Below are 22061 nucleotides of genomic sequence, written 5' to 3'. Positions count from 1 at the left end.
TTCTGTTTCGTTCGGGGGAGGGGGGGCGGTAGACTCACTAGAGGGGGGGGGGGACGACTGAGCCTCCCCGAAGAGATGCCTGGAAGAAACTCTGACGCCGCGTTAGCACCACCCCCTCACGTGGTTTGGTCCTCTAGCTGAAGCAGTTTGCCGAAGTATGGCGGTTGCGGCCATACGAGGGAGATTTGGGGGATAGTAGGGGCCCAGTGTTGGTTGGCCTGTTAAGTGGTAGTGATCATTTAGATTATTAGGATGTTGTTGTGACTTCTTTAATAAAGGTCAAGTTTTGGTTTTGAATAAACTTTTATTTTATTTTGAAAGCGTCTGTTAAAAAAGAAAACTATATTATTTTAAAGTTTGGGGCATGTGTTTTTTTATTTAAAAAAATAAACTGGGTTGTTGTTAATTTAGTCAGTAACGTTCCCTTTCTAACCTGGCGGTCCATGGGGCAAGTGAAGTAGAGTTCACCTGTTTCTGTTACCTCAGAAAATGAAGTGATAGTCTAGTCAGAATTAAGCCTAGCCGTCTATACTTCCCTAATGTAAATAAGATATATGGTGTAACGTTAAGGTTTGTCTACCTTTACTGTTCTGTTCAGTTAGGTGGCGTGTGGTGTAAGTGTAATATTTAGGCAAACAGTTTAGGATTCGCGTTGTTTTAGTTTAATGTTAGACTAGATATTTGAGCGAGGTGTAAATAGGTATAGTATTTGAAATTCATGTTGTTGTTTGTTGGTTTTTTTTTGTAAAAACAAACACAGGAAATTCAATATTCTATGTGCGTGATTATGAGAGCATGTGTAAGCTCCCTTCAATTTTAAATTATTTTTTCCTGGATCTAGCCGTAAAGTTATACGACATAAAAGATTTCAGAATATAGCAGAACATCTGTTACATGCATTCCACAATCCAGAATATCACAATACCTTATAGTTTAGCTGTAATCCTGATAAGTTCTTTGGTTTATCTAGATACGAAAAAGAATGCAATCAGCCGATATAAACGATTTTATTTATCTAGTCTAAGTATCACGTTATTGCTAGCAGATAATCGACCCTTGGTAGGTAGGCAGGCAGGTAGGCAGGTAGGTAGGTAGGTAGGTTCGTCATTATGAAATAATAGTAAATACCTCATTGTTATGATGTGTGTTTTATCAGGTATTTTGGTGCGAATGAATGTTGTTACGGAGAGATATGACGAATGCATGTTTGATGACGCGGATGAAAGAGAGTGAAGTTTTGCCATAGGAACGGGTTGTTATGGTATGCAAGCTAGGTAGTTCTTTTCTCTTTGCGCTTTTTTCTCTTTGCGCTTTTTTCTGTGTGCGCTTTTTTCTCTTTGCGCTTTTTTCCGTAAGCGCTTTTTTCCGTTGCGCTTTTTGTTTTGCGCTTTTTTCCGTTGCGCTTCTTTCCGGTCACCAGCTTTATGGATAGGTAAACTATAAATAGAAAAATTTAGCGTGAAATGATAATCCATATCAAATATAGGCCTATTTGTTTGTTATTCACTACGTAGGCCTTATATATATATATATATATATATATATATATATATATATATATATATATATATATATATATATATATATATATATATATATATATATATATATATATATATATATATATATATAATCAATTAGTTTGAATACAATTAAATAATCTTGGTTAATATTCAATTACAAGACCGTCATATTTTGCTATGAATGCTATTCTTAAAAGATTAATGTGCATGAATGCAGATGCACACGTCCTCCTCCCTCCCCCCTCCACCCCTACTATCTTTATCTTTTGTGTACCAACTGCCAATATCTCCACAGGCCCTATCTCGTTCCCTTCTAATTTCCCAGGACGACGCACAGTTGACCTAACTATTCATCCCCCCTATCTCTCCTGTATTATGCCCAGGGTCACACAGCATAATACAGTATACTATAATACAAAACATTACAGTGCGTGCACTACTATACAACACAACACACCAGCGCCCACACACATAGAATACAACTCAGTCAACCAGCCCACCATCACAACACCAACACACACAATAACACAAGACATCATCACAACACCAACACACACAATAACACAAGACACCATCACAACACCAACACCAACACACACAACAACACAAGACACCATCACAACACCAACACACACAATAACACAAGACACCATCACAACACCAACACACACAATAACACAAGACACCATCACAACACCAACACACACAATAACACAAGACACCATCACAAATCCAACACACACAACAACACAAGACACCATCACAACACCAACACACACAATAACACAAGACACCATCACAACACCAACACACACAATAACACAAGACACCATCACAACACCAACACACACAATAACACAAGACACCATCACAACACCAACACATACAATAACACAAGACACCATCACAACACCAACACACACAATAACACAAGACACCATCACAACACCAACACACACAATAACACAAGACACCATCACAACACCAACACACAGAATAACACAAGACACCATCACAAATCCAACACACACAACAACACAAGACACCATCACAACACCAACACACACAATAACACAAGACACCATCACAACACCAACACACACAATAACACAAGACACCATCACAACACCAACACACACAATAACACAAGACACCATCACAACACCAACACATACAATAACACAAGACACCATCACAACACCAACACACACAATAACACAAGACACCATCACAACACCAACACACACAATAACACAAGACACCATCACAACACCAACACACACAAGACACCATCACAACACCAACACACAATAACACAAGACACCATCACAACACCAACACACATAACAACACAAGACACCATCACAACACCAACACACACAATAACACAAGACACCATCACAACACCAACACACACAATAACACAATACACCATCACAACACCAACACACACAATAACACAAGACACCATCACAACACCAACACATGCTATCACACAAGACACCATCACAACACCAACACACACAATAACACAATACACCATCACAACACCAACACATACAATAACACAAGACACCATCACAACACCAACACATACTATCACACAAGACACCATCACAACACCAACACACACAATAACACAATACACCATCACAACACCAACACACACAGTAACACAAGATACCATCACAAAACCAACACATACTATCACACAAGACACCATCACAACACCAACACACACAATAACTCAAGATAACATCACAACACCAACACACACAACAACACAAGACACCATCACAACACCAACACACACAACAACACAAGACACCATCACAACACCAACACATACAATAACACAAGACACCATCACAACACCAACACATACTATCACACAAGACACCATCACAACACCAACACACACAACAACACAAGACACCATCACAACACCAACACACACAATAACACAAGACACCATCACAACACCAACACACACAATAACACAAGACACCATCACAACACCAACATCAACACACACAATAACATAAGACAGCACATTTCATAATCAGATGCCTACAATACGTAACCAGGGAGGCATATTTAATAATGTTGCCCAACCCCTTGCTTTGTCTACCCCCCCCCCTCCCGCAAGAGTTCCATGTTCCCCCTTCCCAACCGATCCCGACCCCCAACACTTTCGACCCCATAGCGATTGACCCTATGTCCTGTGACTCAGTCACCTCCTTAATAAGAGTAATAATTATTTATTGGTAGAACAGGCTGCGATGTAATTTAGTGATAAACAACATAGACCACATTAAAAAAAAACACATTTCCGTAAATATATTGGCTTTTATTAAAAGCAATTTCAAATGTATTCGTTAAAAACCATCATGATGTTTATTAAAATAAAAAGCCGATTTGTTTGTGTGTGAGCTTATAAAAACAATAAACCAGATTTTCTTATAGCATAATCAAGAACACAAAATGTTAAAAGTATAGGCCTACTGGGCAGTGGCGTAGCCAGGAATTGGTCATGGGAGGGGTTCAAATATTTTCCGTATGTATAAAATCATATATATATATATATATATATATATATATATATATATATATATATATATATATATATATATATATATATATATATATATATATATATATATATATATATATACATATATATATATATATATATATATATATATATATATATATATATATATATATAACCCCCCTTGCCTACGCCACTGATACTGGGGAACATACGCAAGCACATACAACAGCTGTTAGACCTAAATAGGAATTTTAACAACTTGAAAAATACATCACTAGCGCCATTTTTTTAAACTAATAATTCACATTAATAATTCACTCATCACTCACACTATGGTGCTGCTATACACTCATCACTCACACTATGGTGCTGCTATACACTCATCACTCACACTATGGTGCTCCATTCACTCATCACTCACACTATGGTGCTGCTATACACTCATCACTCACACTATGGTGCTGCTATTCACTCATCACTCACACTATGGTGCATTATGCACTCATCACTCACACTTGTCGATCCTATTTCTCTCCAACACACACATCAAATCAATTTTGTTAAGTACGAGAATTGCAATATAAATACATATTAGTACAAAAAAGTGAATGGCTTACAAAAACCACATATATCACATTTGAAATAAAATGAGATCAAATATCCATCTACAATCATTTTAAGTTCAAGGGTCAGGGTCAGTTGTAGGCTACATGTTTTAAAACAAAAATACCATATGTTGACCGAAATTAGACAGTATTTTAGAAAAAATAAATTGAAATATTGAAATGCAAATTTTTCTTTTTTTTTTTGGGGGGGGGGGTGAATGCTGAGAGATGTGACGTCAATATGGAGGGGGGGCCCTCATTTTTTGAAACGAATTGTCACGGAAGGGGAGGTAAAAATCGTCCAAAAATGTGTGACTTCATTTACGTATGACTACTTAGTAGATTAGAATAGCTACAATGTCAATGTTGCCATAGCGCTGTGTTTCAGTACGGTCAATATATTTCATCATAGTGCTGGGTGTAGCCTTATGTAGAAATACCAGCGTTACCTCAGTTGTAGTTTTTGCTTATCTGATTCTATAAATGTCTACTGTTTATCTAGTATTGTTTTTAAACGTATATGTCTTGTATGTATCCGAAATCTCCCATGTGTAAAGATGGCCGCTTGGCGCCATGCTGGTCGTCCATGTTGATGCTGTAGCTACCGGAAGTGGTGGTGCACTGGTCGTCGATGGTCTCACTGGGGTAGGAGTCGCTACTCCGTGAGCTCAGGGGCCGGAACCCAAATGTCTCGCTGCTGTGTTTGATGAACACGCCGGGGAGCGAGGCGATGGAGTGCTGGGTCGAGTCGACGCTGAGGTCGGATGGTAGTCTGGGGCAGAACCGCTGGTGCTGCTTCTGGTGCTGGTGGTAACTGGGCGGGGTGTGGGATTTCCGGCGGGACGGGGAGGTAACTTTGGGGAGATAGGTGGTGTCGTCGTCGGTACCCACGCCGCTGTCGGCGGTGTAGTTGTTGTTGGTGGTGGTGGTGGTTGTCCCGCGGGAGCTCAGACTGCTGAAGTCGCCCGGGTGGCCTGGCCCGGGAATATGGATTTCCCGCCACTCGTAAGGCTGCGGGGAAATTAAAAATTACAAATATTAAAATACGTGAAACAATTATTTTTTGTTGTTGCTTTTCTATACAACAGGAATAAAGACACTTTAAAAATGTTTGTTATGTACTACAATACATTCAAGTTTTTGTCTATGATTGGGAAAATCTGTTTGAAATTTAACCTCAGATTAATAATTATTTTCAGAAACGCAAAACATACCTACAAAACAGAGGCGTAGCGACACTTCCCGGCGCCCAGGGACAAACTTTAAATTTAGCGCCCCCCCCCCATATATTTTTATATTTATAATGCAAAACTGCAGCTAAAATGAGCTTTTAATTTTTTTCCAACCCATTTTGGCGCCCACTTATGTATTCCCCCTCGCTACGCCTTTGCTTTAAAAATTCCGTCTAAATATGTTCGTTAAGAATTGCAATAATCCGCCACTACCTACAACATAACATACCACCCACATGATACATCACTCACACACGGGGGGGGGGGGGGGCAGACTTAATTTATAGTTCATTCTTGGGGGGGGGGGGTGACGATCTTCGGGGAGATGCCTGAAAGATACTTTACACACACACACGCACACAACACACACACCACACCACACAAATCCCCCACCTTGCTTGTATCAGCGGGTGTGATGAGCCTCGATTTGAAGCTGCTGATGTGTTGGAAGGCCTGTTGCAGCCTGAGGCTGGTCATCCTGTTGAGTTCCTTGTCGTTCAGGTCTGGCTCGTCTCCACTGACCACGCCCTGCACGGCCTGGCGGATGTCCAGTAGGGCTGGTCTCTGGTACTGGTCAGTCTGTAGACAGAGATCACGTGGTTTTTATCTACCAAGAATAGTTACAATAATAACACGCTATATCTTCTCTATAACAATGCCTACTTATTTACATATTTACATGGACCTATTCTCAGTTTTTGCCCTTGCTATACATTTTATTATTTCTATATCCCACCCCCTCAACCACGCCACCGAATAAGTTTGACAACAATGGTTATTTAGATCTAGCTACTGATAGCCATGAACTGAATCGGATGTTTTCCATAAGATCAGTCTTGGTGGCTTCACAAAATTAGTTTTTAAAAAATGTAATTTTTTTAGTATTAGCTGTCAAGGGCATGTTAATATTTTTTTTAGTATCTATAAAATATCTTTTATCCTCTGTAACATTTTTTTTCTTTTACTATCTGTTATCTTTTTTTTTTTTTACTATTTCTTCTTCGTTTTCTTTTTCATCGTGTCGCGTGCAGGTCACGAGCTGTTTCTTTGTTTACCTTAACCTTGGCTTTACATGCAGAAGTAGCCTTTGACCTGACCTGATGCACATCACCCCCCTCCCCTCTCAACACCCACCCCCACTGGGAAAATACTCGCGAGACAGAACGGGGTATCAAATGACCGTAAGTGTCCGGCTGGCTACTTTTCGCACTATAGCGGTACTGTAAAACTTAAAATTAATACCAACAGAATCACTTTAAGGAGCTTAAAGACGGTTATCTATGTTCAGCAAGTTTATTTGTGAATGAACTTGAATGAAGTTTCAAACTTTAAGATTTAATACACATTCTGAAGACTTTTATTTTACACGTAATTTAGAATTGTATGCAAAATATCGGGGTTAAGATTTTACTGTAAACATTTTTTTTTAAACTGACACGGACGAAAACCACCTGCCGACCGTCCTCAGACTACCCCCACCCCCATCCCACCCCTCACTGTCCTCAATCCTCGCCCATCTGTCGGGTCAGTCTAGCCTGGGTACCACTTGAAGGTCACTCGGGTCAACAGGTAGAGAGAGCCATCACAGGGGACGGGGTGAGAACAAGATTAGACGTACCGGAAGTCGGGAGGGAACTGGGAACTTAGACAACAATCAGCGGGGAAAAAAGTTTTGTGGGTAATTGTCTTGGTACTAGACGTGTCACCCTGCTGGGTTGTGGTCAGACCTAGATTTAACGTTAGGTTGTAAATGTAGTCGGTTTACTTTAAATTAGTGGGGAAGTGGGGTCTGTTGTAAGGTTTAAGTTCAAATGCTAAGCTTATTTTAAGGAAACAACGAGCTTTGATTTGGATTTAGGGTTAGTTTTGAATGAAGATTAGAAAGCCTTAAGACATTTTGGCTAAACATTAACTTCATCATCATCTTCTCCCGTTCGTGCCCAAGACACTTGGGGCAGATGAAGTAGAGTTCATCTGTTTCAGAAAGCTTGGAAATTGAAGGGATAGTTGTCAGCACTATGCCCAGCTGTTGGGTACCCATTAGCGCTGGGTAGACTTTCGGGTTAGCACTAACAGTCTAGCGCTCTACCTCTAAGAATCGTCGTCCTAACATTAACTTGAGTCATTTTATTTTATTTTTAAAAAATAAAGGCTACGTAAATGATAAAATTATTAAACTTCTTTTTTCGAAAATAAATTATGTTGCTTATTGTCGTTTCGAATTTTTTTTTTAAAGTTTATTATTATAAAGTGATGGACGAGGTGTTAAAATAAACTAAACAGGAAAAAAAAAGGGGGGGGGTAGCACTGGGAGGTCTTGACCTCTACGGACAATGCCGTTAACCGGCAGCTGGTCCGGTCAGTCTATGTGAGGCGGAGAATGGAATCGGGTCCGGCTGTTTACATAGAGTGCCGGACTAGAAAACAGACAGCCGTGTGGTGGAAGAAGATCCTAATCGGCCAGGATCGGGTTTCTCCGTTTCTTTGTCATCTCGCGTGAGGGAGATAGAAAAGTTGAAGAAAGGAAGGCGATGTTGCTTTTATAAAAAGGGGGCTGGGTTAATGTAAAGAGAGTTCGCGTGCGACTTATCACCTCCACGCGCTTAACCGGAACTTTTTTTTTTAAGTTTGACCTTTTGTCAAAGAAATATAAAGAGGTCACTGGGGGAAAAAATTAAAATTGACCGCAGGGGTCATGGAAACATTTAACACCAGACCCCCGGATTAAAAATAAAAATTGGTTAAGGCCTTCGGTTTTTTGTCTGGAGAATGATGAAGCCACACCCACTCATTAAAATGTTAACAAACTGGTAAAGTTGATATGGTTTACATAACAATATATAGGAACTACCTAATCAAATATAGTTTTATTTGGTTTTATTTTAACTATCGTGTTATGATTATTTCAACTTCAGGGCAAATTAAATCGTTATTTATGTCGGTATAATATAAATAATTAAATAAACTACAGCCATTTTACCGCCTTGATATTTTGATCAATTTTTTTTACATTTATTTATTAAAAGAACCACTGCGGCTGTCTCAAATCCCCATTCCCTCCCTCCTACAGACACACAGACACAGACACACACACGCACAATCCATCGGAAGACGAAGATTAGTATTTAACAAAGGGAAATCACCGCCCATAGAAAAACAAAGGGAAATCACCGCCCATAGAAAAACAAAAACACCAAAAATAAAATCACATCGCGCCCAAAATTAAAATAACTCGGCATCTAAAAATAAGAATCCGCCCCAAATTAAAGATCACGTTTCTAAAAATTTGTTTTCCCGTGGATTTTATTTAAAAAAAAAAACGAAACTAAATATTGAACGCGCGGCTTGGGAATTCCCTTTAAATTTGCACACCACGGATCTGCGCGGTTGACATTGGGCGAGTGAAAACATTGCACCATTTTGTTTGTCTAATGGCCGTCAAGGCTCGTATTACCAGATAGCTGTGTTAATATTACTTCGAAATTGTGCGTTTGATTGCTAGTTTACAAAATAATAGCACTTAATGATTTTTTTTTAGGGATGGAATAGTCTAGTGGTAGAGAGTTGGACTGCTAACCCGTAAATCTCGAGTTCGAATCCGGGTTCTAGTCAGTAAACCGTCCTTGAGTCCACCCAACCCTGATGTGTACCTAACTCACGTTAGTGAAAGTAAAGGTGGCTGAGCATAGTGCTGACCACACTATTTCTTCATATGCCGAGGTCACAGAAACAAGTGAACTCTACTTCACTTGCCCCATAGACCGTCAGGTTTGAAAATTTAAAAAAAAATTCTATCTCTCATAAATATTTTAATACTTTTTTTCTTTTATTTGGAGTAAATAGGAATGACAGGTAAGGATTTTTTGGCATAGCAGGATTTTATGGCACACAGATAAGATTGTTTCTATCCTGTTGCCTGGGTAACCAAAGAGCAAAAATCTAACTCACCAACTCAGGAAAGTCTGGTCTTTTTTCTGGTGTTTCGTGGTGTTTGGTGTTTTTGATGACATCACTGGTGCCACTATTGTTGTTAGATTCCTGATTTAAAAAAAAACAACAACACATAATTAGACTTATTTTAAAGTCTTCTTGTATTTAATAATGTTTTAAGAAAATGATGATGTTTACATCTAATAAATTTGTTTGCATTTTCCAAAACTTCTATTAATTTTTCAATTGTTTTTTTAACTTGGAAATTCTATTAAAACCAGAAATGTTCTTAGAATACTGTTTATTTTTGTACAAACCTTTTGATTGCTGTATTGGTTTGCCAACGTAACCGCGTTCAAACTTTGAGGAGACAAGTGCTCCCCCTTGTTGTCCAGATACCGCAGTCGCTTCCCCTTGTCCCTTCGCCTCATGACGCAGACGACAAGAACGATAACCACGGCGACAAGCACTGTCCCGCACACCAGCCCCGCGGCAATCATGGCGTTCGTATCAAACCCGTGGACCCGCCCCATTTCGGGACTTATCTGTGGAAAACATCAACATTTAAACAAACGTTGAAGCTAATCAGCAAAGCTGTAACTTTTTTAAACAACGTACATTTCAAAGGCTGATAAATTAATGTGAAGATTATCGGATTTCTACTAGTTTCTTAAGTGTCTGTAATAAAATGTATTTATAGGTCTGGTATCAAAAGTATTAATCTTAATCACCTTTACCCATGCGATGGGACGCGTGACCTAGCGGTAAAGAGCTAGACAGATTACCCGAAAGTCTTGAGTTCGAATCCGGATTCAAGTTAGTAAAATCTTCTTGAGTCTACCCAGCTCTAATGGGTACCTAACTCATTTTAGGAGTTAGGGGAAGTAAAGGCGGCTGGGCATAGTGCTGACAACACTATACCTTCATATTCCGAGGTCACAGAAACAGGTGAACTCTACTTCACCCATTCACCGTCAGGTTCGAGAAGTGATATTTACTGTTTTACCCGTGCGAGACACGTTTAACAAAAGACAATTTCTGATTGGTAGACAAAACATCATCCTTTACCTGCACGTGCATGAGCAGAGAGCGGGTGACGTTGAGCGGATTATCGCCCTTGTCAGAAGCTGTGATCGTCAGGTTGTAGTCCCCGACTTCTGCTTTACCAAAAGTCTTGGCGGCGTAGAGGTCGCCCGTCATGGGGTTCAGTTGGAACAGCTGTGACGCGTTTCCGGGTTGTAGAATATAGGTCACCTCTCCATTCTTAGCCTCATCGGCATCGGTAGCCTAGAATCGTGAATTAAGGAGAATTATAGCAAACCATTTTTATAATGTTTACGGTTTCGCTGCTTAAAAAAATTATTCATAAAAAATTTATTTTTTTTAATGAATAAATACTACTTTTAATTGCATTAATTGAATAGGAGTATGCATATTTTGTTATATATAGCAAATTACGTCAAGTTAAGGGAGAATTTTTTTTTTCTTTTCCAACTTCCCTATTACCCTATTTCCCACAACACTTTAATTGATGCCACTATGTATCAAACAACCAGTTAACTAATTATCAACCATGTGTAATGAAATCTTCCATAGTTCAAATTTCTTTTCTTTGTTATGTTGGTTTTGTCATTCTACAAATGATGTATGTGTTTACAATAAGATTTAAGTTAAATATTATGTTGTTTTTTTTTAATTTTGCTTGGCTTAGCATTAGGATTGGGATCAGTAATAGTGTTTGGGTTAAACGTTTTTTTTCTAGTGCGTGCTACACAATGCTACCTTAGTACTAGCTACACTAACACCAACTAAATGTCGCGGTCAGCCTAAAGCTTACCTGTAACCTGACCAACGAGCGGCTGTTGTCCACGGGCAAGGTCAGCGTCACGCTGTTGTTGGTGGCGCTGGGGAACACGAAGACGGGGGCGTTGTCGTTGACGTCACGCACCAGGACGTGCACCTCCGCCTGGGAGCTCAGGGACGGACGTCCGTTGTCCGACGCTACGACGTTAAACGAGTACATGTCCTGCAGTTCGCGGTCTAAAGGCGCCAGTGTCCTGATGGTTCCGTTGGGCAGAATTTGAAATTTATCGTTTCCGGGTACCGGAAGAGAGAACTTGACCTGTCCACCTTCGTTGAGGTCAAGGTCGAAAGCCGCGACAGCCCCGACGAAGCTGCCGGCCGGAAGTCCTTCCTCGATGAAAAAAGTGTATTTGAGCTGGAAGAACTGCGGCGTGACGTCATTGACGTCTGTTACGGTTATGGTCACGGTGGCGGTCGCAGAGTTGGAGGGGGTTCCGCCGTCACGGGCCAGGATTTTAACCACGTGGGTGTCCTTGGTCTCGCGGTCAAGCACCCTGGCGCAGAGCAGGGCGTTGGAGCCGGGCGGGATGCGGAAAAACCCGTCGGAATCGTCTAGAAGACTGAAGGTAATTTTGGCGTTGTCCCCCGCGTCTTTATCCGTCGCTGTGATGAGCATGGCCACGTCGTTGACGGCGTTGTCCTCGGCGATGGCGATGTCTTTGTTGTCGTTGTCGAAAACCGGGCTGTTGTCGTTGACGTCGCCGACAACGACGTCGAACGTCTTGGTGGCGTTGAGGCGCGGGGTACCCGAGTCTTCGCAAAAAATCGTGACCTTGAACTCTGGGGTCTGCTCGCGGTCGAGTGGTTTGACCGCCACGACCATGTAATCGTGACCTTCGATGACCCGGAGGTCGAAGAACGAGCTCTGACTGTAGCAGGAAACGGCGCCGTTTTCGTTGGAGTCCGGGTCGGCCACTGACACATAGGCCACCATGGCATCTTGGCTGGAACCTTCGTAAACCAAAGCGCTGGACGAGTCGCCGTTCAAGGTGTCAATGGCAATAACCGGCGGGTCGTTCTCCGTGTCGATGACGGTCACCAGCACCTCCGTTTGGTTGATCTTCACGGGCGCACCCCCGTCCACCGCCTCCACGATGATGGTGTAGCTGCCACTGGTTAACGCGGCGTTGGCCGTCAACACCCCGGACCGCGTTCCCACCGCGAACATCTCGCGGATTTTAGCGTCCTGGTGCGCGCTGAGCCTGTAGGTGATGGCGGCGTTGACGCCGATGTCGTCGTCGGATGCCGTCAGCGGGAGGATCACGGCGCCCGGGGCTGTTTTCTCCCCGACCTGCACGCGGTACAGCTTCTGGGGGAAGTGGGGGGCGTTGTCGTTCTCATCCTCTACTTGTATCACCACGACAAGCGAGGCGTTGAGGGGCGGAGACCCCCCATCCCTCGCCACAACCACAAGCGTGTAGCTGCTCTCGGTCTCACGATCCAGCAAACGATTGACCACCAGATTCACGTCGCACGTGCCGTCAAGTTTTTTGAAGTACTCGATACTGAAAATAGAACTTGGAGGTTCGATACTATACGATTGAATCGAATTCTTCTCACCGCGATCCTCATCAGTAGCAGACGGGATTGCGAATTTCGCGCCTAAAGTAACAGACTCGGAAATTTTCAAGACGATTTTCGACTGGTTAAAGGTAGGGGCGTTATCGTTGATGTCAAGAAGATTCACCACGATCGTGTATTTCCGGATGTCGTTGCGTGAACGTGCGACAACCCGAAGGTCAAGGTGACACTGGTTCTCGAACCGGCAGAGCGCCTCGCGGTCCAGTCGGAGCTTGGCGAAGAGATCGCTGTTGTCCTTGTCTACCCTGAAGAGGGAACCATCTTCCCAGAGCATGATGCTGTACTGCAGCGTCTTGAAGACTTCCGGTGGGATCAGGGCCGCGAGGTTTAGGTCACGTGCTATGTTGCCGATAAACGTCCCTTCCGGTTCTTCCTCGAGAAAATTGTAAATCTTGTCTTGTCCGTTAGATGGTCGTACCAGCAGTAAACATAAGCATAAAAGTACGTTTAAAAATAAATTCTCGAAAATGTTGAAACTTAGCCACAAAGCCATGTTTATCAGCAGTTCAAACAATAGACACCAATGCAAAGTACAAAAGTTGTCGTTCTTGCTAAATAAAATACGTAGTAGTTATCCTTCTTCAAGTTAGATGTTGGATGGTCTATAATATTAAGATATTGCTTAGCATTTAAAGCATCTTGGTTTGGTGATGTTTTTCATCTGAAAAAAAGGATAAGAGTAGGGTTATTTATTGTTGAATGCAAGGACAAGAAAGAGGGGTAAATAAAAATTAAATATGCGCTTTAAAATAACGGATCAAAATATTAACATTCAATTAATGTAAATGAAAGTCAAGCAAAATAACAATCGTGGATACCACAATAAGCAAGAGTTTTAAAACATTTTTTTAATCAGCAGTAAAAATGAAACCTGCCACAGATAAATATTAAATAAGGTAAATAAAATATTCATTATAAATGACTATTTGTTGTCTCATTAAAAATCTAGATGATCATGCACATAATTAATTAATTAAATTTTTTTTTTACTTTTAACTTTTTACAACACGCCAACACATTTTAAAAGAAATGTGCTGATCCCCGTTAAAACACGATGGTCTACACTTTTTTACGAGGACCTGGCCAACGCAGACGTGAAAGTGTCTGTTGACAGTTTGTACTCATTGATCTATCTTGATCAGCCCGGTCACGTATAGTCTATTTATCATGGTCAACCTTGGTCCATCGGTCTAGGTGTAGTAGTCTCGCTTCACTAGTCCGAGTGATCATTAACACAAAGTGAAATGTGAAATTATTATTTTCAAAAAGTCACTTTATTCAAATATGTTAGCTTAAATAAATATTTATTAAAAATTATTTCGAGTAAAAGTCGTTATTGTCTGATCTAAATCTAATACGTATAGCAGATTAAAAAAATTAATCTTATCTTTAAAAGAAATAAACACAACTAAAGATGTTTCGAACTTAGGTCTCCGTCAGAACAAATAAAGAAAAAAGAAAATAATAACCTATAATTTATTTACAATGCACAACTTACATTTACTAGAGTGAAATTGTAACCACATCCATAAAACACATCCAGAAATTTATAATCGTGAAGATTTATAAATAAATAAATATACCCTGATAGCTTCAGTGGAAAAAAAAACTGGATTAAGATGACAATATGTACAGCGTGAGTTAACTCACCTCCTGCATAGACCCACACCGAATGACGAAAACATGGAATTAATACACTGTTATAACACACGCTTGTAAGAATGCCAAACATTTTCCCCGCATACCAAAACACTCGCGGGAAAAGAAAAAGTCAACAGTTTTAAAAGAAACAAATAAGTTACAACAATGTTAATCCTAGCTTGCCGCTTGCCTCTATATTACGCGTAAGACAAAACTTGTGTTGACATAAATGTTTGCACGGACACGAAATGGTGTTTGTCTGATCAACTGTTCGGGATTAACGGACAGGGACCAGTTCGACGCACGAGACAACAGGTAGATGTGGGACCTAAACCCGCCCATAATGACCAGCTGTCATTCTTGTCCAGACGACTTCAGAGTTGTCTGTTCCTCTCGATCTTAGCAGTCCATCAATGTCGAAAACGCGCTGCGCGTTTCTCGCTGGGTTTTTTTTCTCCCACCTAAGTAATAGTATCTATAGTTTAAGATACAGTTAGCTGCAATGATAGTACACTAGAGTCAATTCAGTTTGTCTTCCTGTATTTGTGCTGATATTTTTAATTTGGAACATTAATTTTAAAATTATTAAATAAAACTAGTCGCTGACTTTTTTTTAATTTGAATCATGAAATTTTAAAATAATAAAATATAAATAGTCGCTTGGGATGACCAATAATATTCTGTTATGGCGAGGTCACTGACCTAAACGACAGTGTGGTAATTTTTCTGACCAAAGATATTTATTAATTATTTAATCAGTCTTTCTGACCAACAATGTTTAGTATTGTGTGGTCACATTAACATAAAAATGGAACAATCGTGTGGTCTTTTTGATCTAGGTTCAACAATCGTGTGGTCTTTTTCATCCATGTACACAGAACAAGTAGTCATTTCGATCCAAGTTTATCAATAGTGTGGTTGTTTTGGCCAATATTCAAACATCCTGTGGTCATTTTGTCCAGTGATTAAAGATTGTGTCTTCATTTTGGCCAAAATTGAATGATCGTGTGGTTATTTTAATCCCTTTTCAATGATAGTATTACACCATCGATAAAAAAAAAAACACGACTTTATGTAAGATACATAAAGTTTCAGCAGCACCTAAATTTAAACAACATTTTTTGTGCACCATTTATTTTACAAGACACAATGATCGGACAGAGAATAATAACGTCCTAATGTCTAATGTCACGTGATCATGAGCTGTGATGAGGACGTTACAACAGCCAGACGAGACCGTGGTACAAGATGGGTGATTGATGACAAGGTGCTGGAAACTGGGGTGACGAGGTGGGAATGGGGGGGGGGGGCTTTTGAAATTACCAAATGCTGTTTTTATTTTATTTATTAAGGGGGGGGGGGGAGTAAAGCATTACCTGAAATTACAAGAAAAAGTCGCTTGGCCTTACCCCCCCCCCCTCCCGCCCCTTAGACCCACATAATGTATATGACCATTAGAAAACTATAGCGACCATTCTGACATACCAAACCCAAAATGTCCCTTTAACACATTTGCTGTGTATTACTCATACATGAAAACTCTAAACTGTCCGGACAAACGTATAATTTTCACATTAAATTCAGCTAAATCATTGAATGTTTTTATGTTTTACATTGAAATACTCCCGAGAACGTTTTTTTTTAGATTGAATAAAATAACATAAAAAAAACCCAGGCGGGATATTAATGTGAAGAGTTTGGCAGTTAATGGGTTAAAATGGAGAAAACCAGCCCTTAAAGAACGCGGGGTCCGCTAACCCTCACAGCATTCCCCGGGTGTCGTAACAGATTCCTGTGGTTCACGCTTTCATCGCCCGCCCCACGGTCCAACAATTGGATCAAATAAAGGTGGACGTCGCCCGGTCACGTCCCCCTACGTGATACTGACCGGCCCGGCGGGGATTCGAACATTAATCCCGGTGCGGTAATCACAAATAGCCGTATCGGAGACGATTGGAGTGACCATTAGCTGGACGTGCCCAGCGTGTTTGACCACCCCGTTTGGTTGAAATGGCTTGAACCTAGCCGGCCATACAGTTTGGTGAATTGTATGTAACAGCAGGGGTTGTTGGGGGGGGGGTCATCAAAATGGTGTACCTATGCTGAAAAAAAAAGGGGGGGGGTCATCAAAATGGTGTACCTATGCTGAAAAGGGGGGGGGGGGGTCATCAAAATGGTGTACCGATGCTGAAAGGGGAGGGGGCTTATAGGCATGTATGTGCAAATTGTAATGCTAAATCGGTGGACGGACTTTTAGAATTCGTTCGTGCTAGAATTTTTATTCAAGGAATTTTTATTTTTCGTGTCCGAATAGGTCTAGGAAGTTTATTTGTAGAAACTACTTTAAGCAAATTATGTATTCACCCCCCCCCCCCCCCACCCTCTTGTGTTGTCAGAACGCTATATGATTTTAAGAAAATAGACGACTTTTTTTTAATACAAGCAACGATGTATAAGAATGAATTACCAAAGAATGAATTACCGACCTTTGACCTGTACGATGAATAGCATAAACAATAGGACAATGAGGTATTTTCTCGTGGTGAACAAAAGAAGCTTAACACCGTCAATTGTCTCACCTTAAGTATGCTATAGAGTAGTATATAGCCTACTATATTGGTAACTTTAATGTACTTTTTTCGATAACTCTTGACCAAAACTGAATATGAATATGCGACCGTAGATACACCTACCACAAACATATTTTCACAAAACAATCTAAAACATTTTGTTTAAATAACACCTTCATATGACAAACCGCTGCACTGTACATTATTTCGTAAACTAACGTTAAAAGTAAAATAACTATAATTTACAATGTCTCAAACATTGTAGACATTTCACAGGTATTAGATTAATAGCAACTCAACCAACGAGCCCAAGAGACTTAACTTGCTAATGACACACCGTGTCGTTGGATCGCTTTACCTTGGCCGAGGGAGGTAGTAAAGATACAGTGAATACAAGACAATACAAATGGCCCGCAGTAAGATGGAGAAGTTTGATCGCTGTGTCATCGGCGATTCATCAATCTACTGTACAGTCTTTCACGGTTATTGCTGGTGGGGGGGGGGGGGGGGAAGTCTACGTGGGTGGGGAGGAGGGGGGCAGCGAACTGTATAAGTGAACTTTTTCAAGTATAGTATCAATATGACTATGTATGTATATATTTATGTATATAAATATTTACGTATATATATATATATATATATATATATATATATATATATATATATATATATATATATATATATATATATATATATATATATATATATCTGCCCTGTCTAATTTATAACTATTTGTGTTGAAAAACACTCTTTCTCCTTTACAGACACAGTAAATAGCGTTTTAGCTTTGTCGCATTTATTTAACCTAAGCTCTCCGTATTTTCAAACAAACCAACCTAGGTCGTCCGTGTGGTAAAGCGCACTACCACAATTTAAAAACAAAAACACATCACAGCACAGAGCAGAGGCTAGAGTTGCCTTGACCTTGTAGGTGAGTACTCCTAACATACTGTCAAAATACATGTGAGTGTTAAACGTGACGTGTACAGCGCCAATCAAAGTTATCAGTGGTCTTATTGTTTAACACAACTCAAACACCGTGGTTAGACTCAGCGGTGTGGACGCTAGGCGGCGCTGCTTGCTGCTCGATTTCTGATTGGATGATTATAATCCATTTAGCGGATCAAAGGATTAATCAACGGGGTTAATTACAGACGATAACAAGGAACCTGAGGTGTTAATTAAGACGGGTCTGGGGACGAGTTAGGAGAACCCCTGAAGGATCTAGGCCTACTTGCTCATGCTTGCCTATACTTGCTTATACTTGTTGGGAAATCTCAAAGTCCTTGTTTTGTTTTGCAATAACTGTAGTGTAGAAAATGTTAACATTTCTCCGGTAAAAAAATTAACATTATACATTATAATGTAAGAGCAGTTATTTTGAGTTGAAAAATATGCTTTCTGACAATTGAAAAAAAAACACTTAGTAAGCCTGTTGTTTTAAAATGCTATGTTTAAAAAAAAACAATAATCACCTATGTAATTAGTGTATTAGTTTGATTAATATAGAGATAAGTACATTGTACAAAAAATGAAGTGTTTGATGCAAATGTATGTTTAAATTTTAACCTGAAAATGCTGTTTATAAGTAGAAAATATTTGTATACACTGTTATGGAAATGCCCCCCCCCCCCCCTTAGATCCAGGAATCAAACACTTTTTAAAGAAAACTAGAATTGGCCATTTTTATTAAGTTCAATTTTTTTTTTGCATTCATTTTATAATATCTTTTTAAAATAATTCTAACTTTTAAATCTGCTCGATGTGAGATTACCCATGGGTGTAATAGGCTACATGGTAAACACAGGGGAGGAGGCGGGGGGGGGGGGGTGTCACTGACAACGTAATGTCTACTTTTATTTTCACCTTCAATAACCCTGACAAAAATGATGAGAGGGGTCTGGTACACATCAGTAGGGGGGGGGGGGGTACAGGATTTTACGATGTATCGAGTACTGTTGTAAATAGTCGGCTATCACCCCTGTGTTTACTGGGTGAGACAAAGTCACCAATTAACACACATTGAGAAACACCTCCACCACAATCACCAGCTATTTTTATTTATTTTCAATATCTCATTTTTTTTCAAAAATCTCAAGCGTGTTATAAACTTTTCAAAATTTAGTAGCAGCAAACTTAAGTTGACTTTGATCGAAGTGTTTTCCCCAAGACTAGCGCTATACTCACACCTTTAATTACCGCTGAATGAAGGGGGTCAAGTACAACGATAAAAACACCTGCATCGTTTAATTTAAATCCTTACTAAAGTCAAGTGGAACCATAAAATATGTATACCAGCCATCATTTACAAGAAAAGTTTCACTGTTGACACCCTCACCCCCCTACCTCGCCCCACCCGAGAGTCAAAGACCATCCGAGGACACCTGAGCTAATTGTACCCCCGCCCCCCCCCCCCCACACACACACACACTCAACAGAACCCTATATGACCCGCGTATTTGTCTACACTTGAGTAAGTCGTAATTTTCTCACCCTGGTCGAGAACACCCGGCTATTGATGTGAGTGTGTGTAAACAGGGAAGTGTGGGTGTGGGGAAGGGGGGGGGGGGGAACATCCCGCAAGATTACGGCAAGAAGGACGCTTATTCCATACAAGGATAAGATTAGTTTATCCCACACAAGTAAAAAAATATATTTTTAAAAAAAGACCATTACAATGGTGCTTTGGCGTATTAAAGTTATTTTTAAGACTGTTTTAGAACGTTAAAAGATTTGGAAAATACACATTTATTCTTGCAGACAAATAAGACACCTTTCGGTTAAACGATCGTATAATCCAAATGTAGAATAATTCGCTTTTTTGGAACTTATGTCAAGACGACAGAAATCATATTTTACATGTAGAAAGTTATGCTAACTAATACAAAAAATTTTTATAAACTAAACCAATCTTTTAGTTATAAAGTAGTAAACTGATACGTCGTCACTTGTTATCCGTTTGATTCTTTTCTTCAATATTCGAGGTAGAAGGTAAATTTAAATTACGCTTTCATTAAAAAGTTCAATGCATTTAACTTTGTCTAAATACAGGAATGTGTTTTATAAAATATTCACGACAAACGTTCAAATCAATATAACATCAATATTTTTATACCAACTAAGGTCTTATAAAATCAGTTTTCATTAAATTAATGTAAAATTACAAAGAGTTAATTATAGTACTAGTACCAACCTTTAAGCTCCTGGAATCACTTTTTACACTGTTAGTCGCCAATACAAAGAAACCATGTAAAGAATATATTTCTTTTCTTCAATACAGCTTCAGTAAATAAATATTGAATTTAATTGAAGAAGCATCCGATCAATCCGTTTTGTATAGCTAATTAGAAGGCATCACAATATAAAGTAGTTCCGTGTTCAAAAAATAAAGTTGTAGAAATAAATTAAAAAAAACGAAGACGCTGGCACAAGGAGTGGACGCAGCAGACGGCTGTAACTGGACTGGTGGAGCAGGGGTGAAAACACGTCCGATAACTCTCGTCTCCCGTCCGGTAAAGCTGGCTACGGTCAACTGGGTTGTGCCCCCTTTTGTTTCCCAAACCTCGCCACCTGTCCTCTTGGGTCGGCTTCACACTTGACGGCCGCTCATTGTTGATCGGGGCGGTAGTGTCACGTGGACAACAGGATGATGGGGTGTGAGTGTGAGGGGGTGGGGGATGGGGTGGCCTTGTTTCCTTTTTACGATTATTGGAATAAAAGTAGAGGAAAAAATGGGATGTTGTTAAATTACTTTTTTTTTTACTCTTTGTTGTTATATTTTTTTTTGTATTTTTTTTTTACAACGGTTGCATTTTAACTATTTTATAAACATTTTCTATTTTTTTTTTTTTATTTTCTGATCTTATATCTTTCTATCGAAAAAATGACACTTGTATCAAGTTTTCTAGTATTTGTTGTTTCTTTGCCCTACACAGCCATTGTGTTTGTATTCAACTCTCTCCTAACTCAAACTTGATGCGGGTGGGTCTGTTGCTTGAGGGGTGGGTCGAACTGGCGGTGGGGGTGCTTGTTCAACACTTCCGGTTTCATTCAACGATACAAGGTCAAACAGGCGTGTTTCTTTTTGACAATCTTGTATTTTGTAAACTGTGGTGTTTTTTTCTCTAGAAAATATTGGTTCTCTTGTGTGTAATCTTCTACCATTACTTTGTATCCTAGGCCTATTGAAGATGATATATATATATATATATATATATATATATATATATATATATATATATATATATATATATATATATGTGTGTGTGTGTGTGTGTGTGTGTGCGTGTGTGTGTGTGTGTGTGCGTGTGTGCGTGTTTGTGTGCGTGTGTGTGTGTGTGTGCGTGTGTGTGTGCGCGTGTGGGTGTATGTATGTGTGTGCGTGTGCGCGCGCGTGTGTGTGTGTGTGTGTGTTTGTGTGTGTGTGTGTAAGCTCAAAGCATTGAAAGCGACATGAGCGCACCACCTATGATAGTAACTTAGGAGAGCCACTTTCAGTTATCGTTCTGGGGTCCCATGCTAGAACACCCCCTTCCTATTTTACCCCCTCTGCGTACACAATC

The 22061-nt window shown here is 39.9% G+C and overlaps 1 protein-coding gene across 1 annotated transcript; it reads right to left on the bottom strand.

The window, feature by feature from the left end:
* Positions 1 to 5192: 5192 nt before the first annotated feature.
* On the bottom strand, positions 5193 to 13781 carry LOC131952072 (protocadherin beta-14-like). The gene is made up of 6 exons (XM_059314565.1): positions 11682 to 13781; positions 10913 to 11131; positions 10162 to 10389; positions 9863 to 9952; positions 6308 to 6493; positions 5193 to 5693 (listed from the first exon to the last, which is right to left on the bottom strand). Exons 1-6 carry the CDS (start codon positions 13779 to 13781, stop codon positions 5193 to 5195), a joined length of 3324 nt encoding a protein of 1107 aa, XP_059170548.1.
* Between the last annotated feature and the right edge of the window lie 8280 nt (positions 13782 to 22061).

This window comes from Physella acuta, unplaced genomic scaffold (assembly GCF_028476545.2).
Source record: "Physella acuta isolate Inbredline_101_S28 unplaced genomic scaffold, ASM2847654v3 ptg000849l, whole genome shotgun sequence".
Lineage (NCBI taxonomy): Eukaryota > Metazoa > Mollusca > Gastropoda > Physidae > Physella > Physella acuta.
The sequence above is the reverse complement of the archived record's forward strand: the minus strand, read 5'-3'. Positions and strand labels throughout refer to the sequence as shown.

Bases quoted from the DNA above. Each gene is read 5' to 3' on its own strand.
- LOC131952072 (XM_059314565.1), bottom strand. From the start codon at position 13,781: ATGGCTTTGTGGCTAAGTTTCAACATTTTCGAGAATTTATTTTTAAAC. The intron at 11,132-11,681 runs GTAAGCTTTAGG...TCACGATTCTAG, and splicing joins GCTCGTTGGTCAGGTTACAG to GCTACCGATGCCGATGAGGC. The intron at 5,694-6,307 runs GTGGGGGATTTG...ATTTCCCCGCAG, and splicing joins CACCCGCTGATACAAGCAAG to CCTTACGAGTGGCGGGAAAT.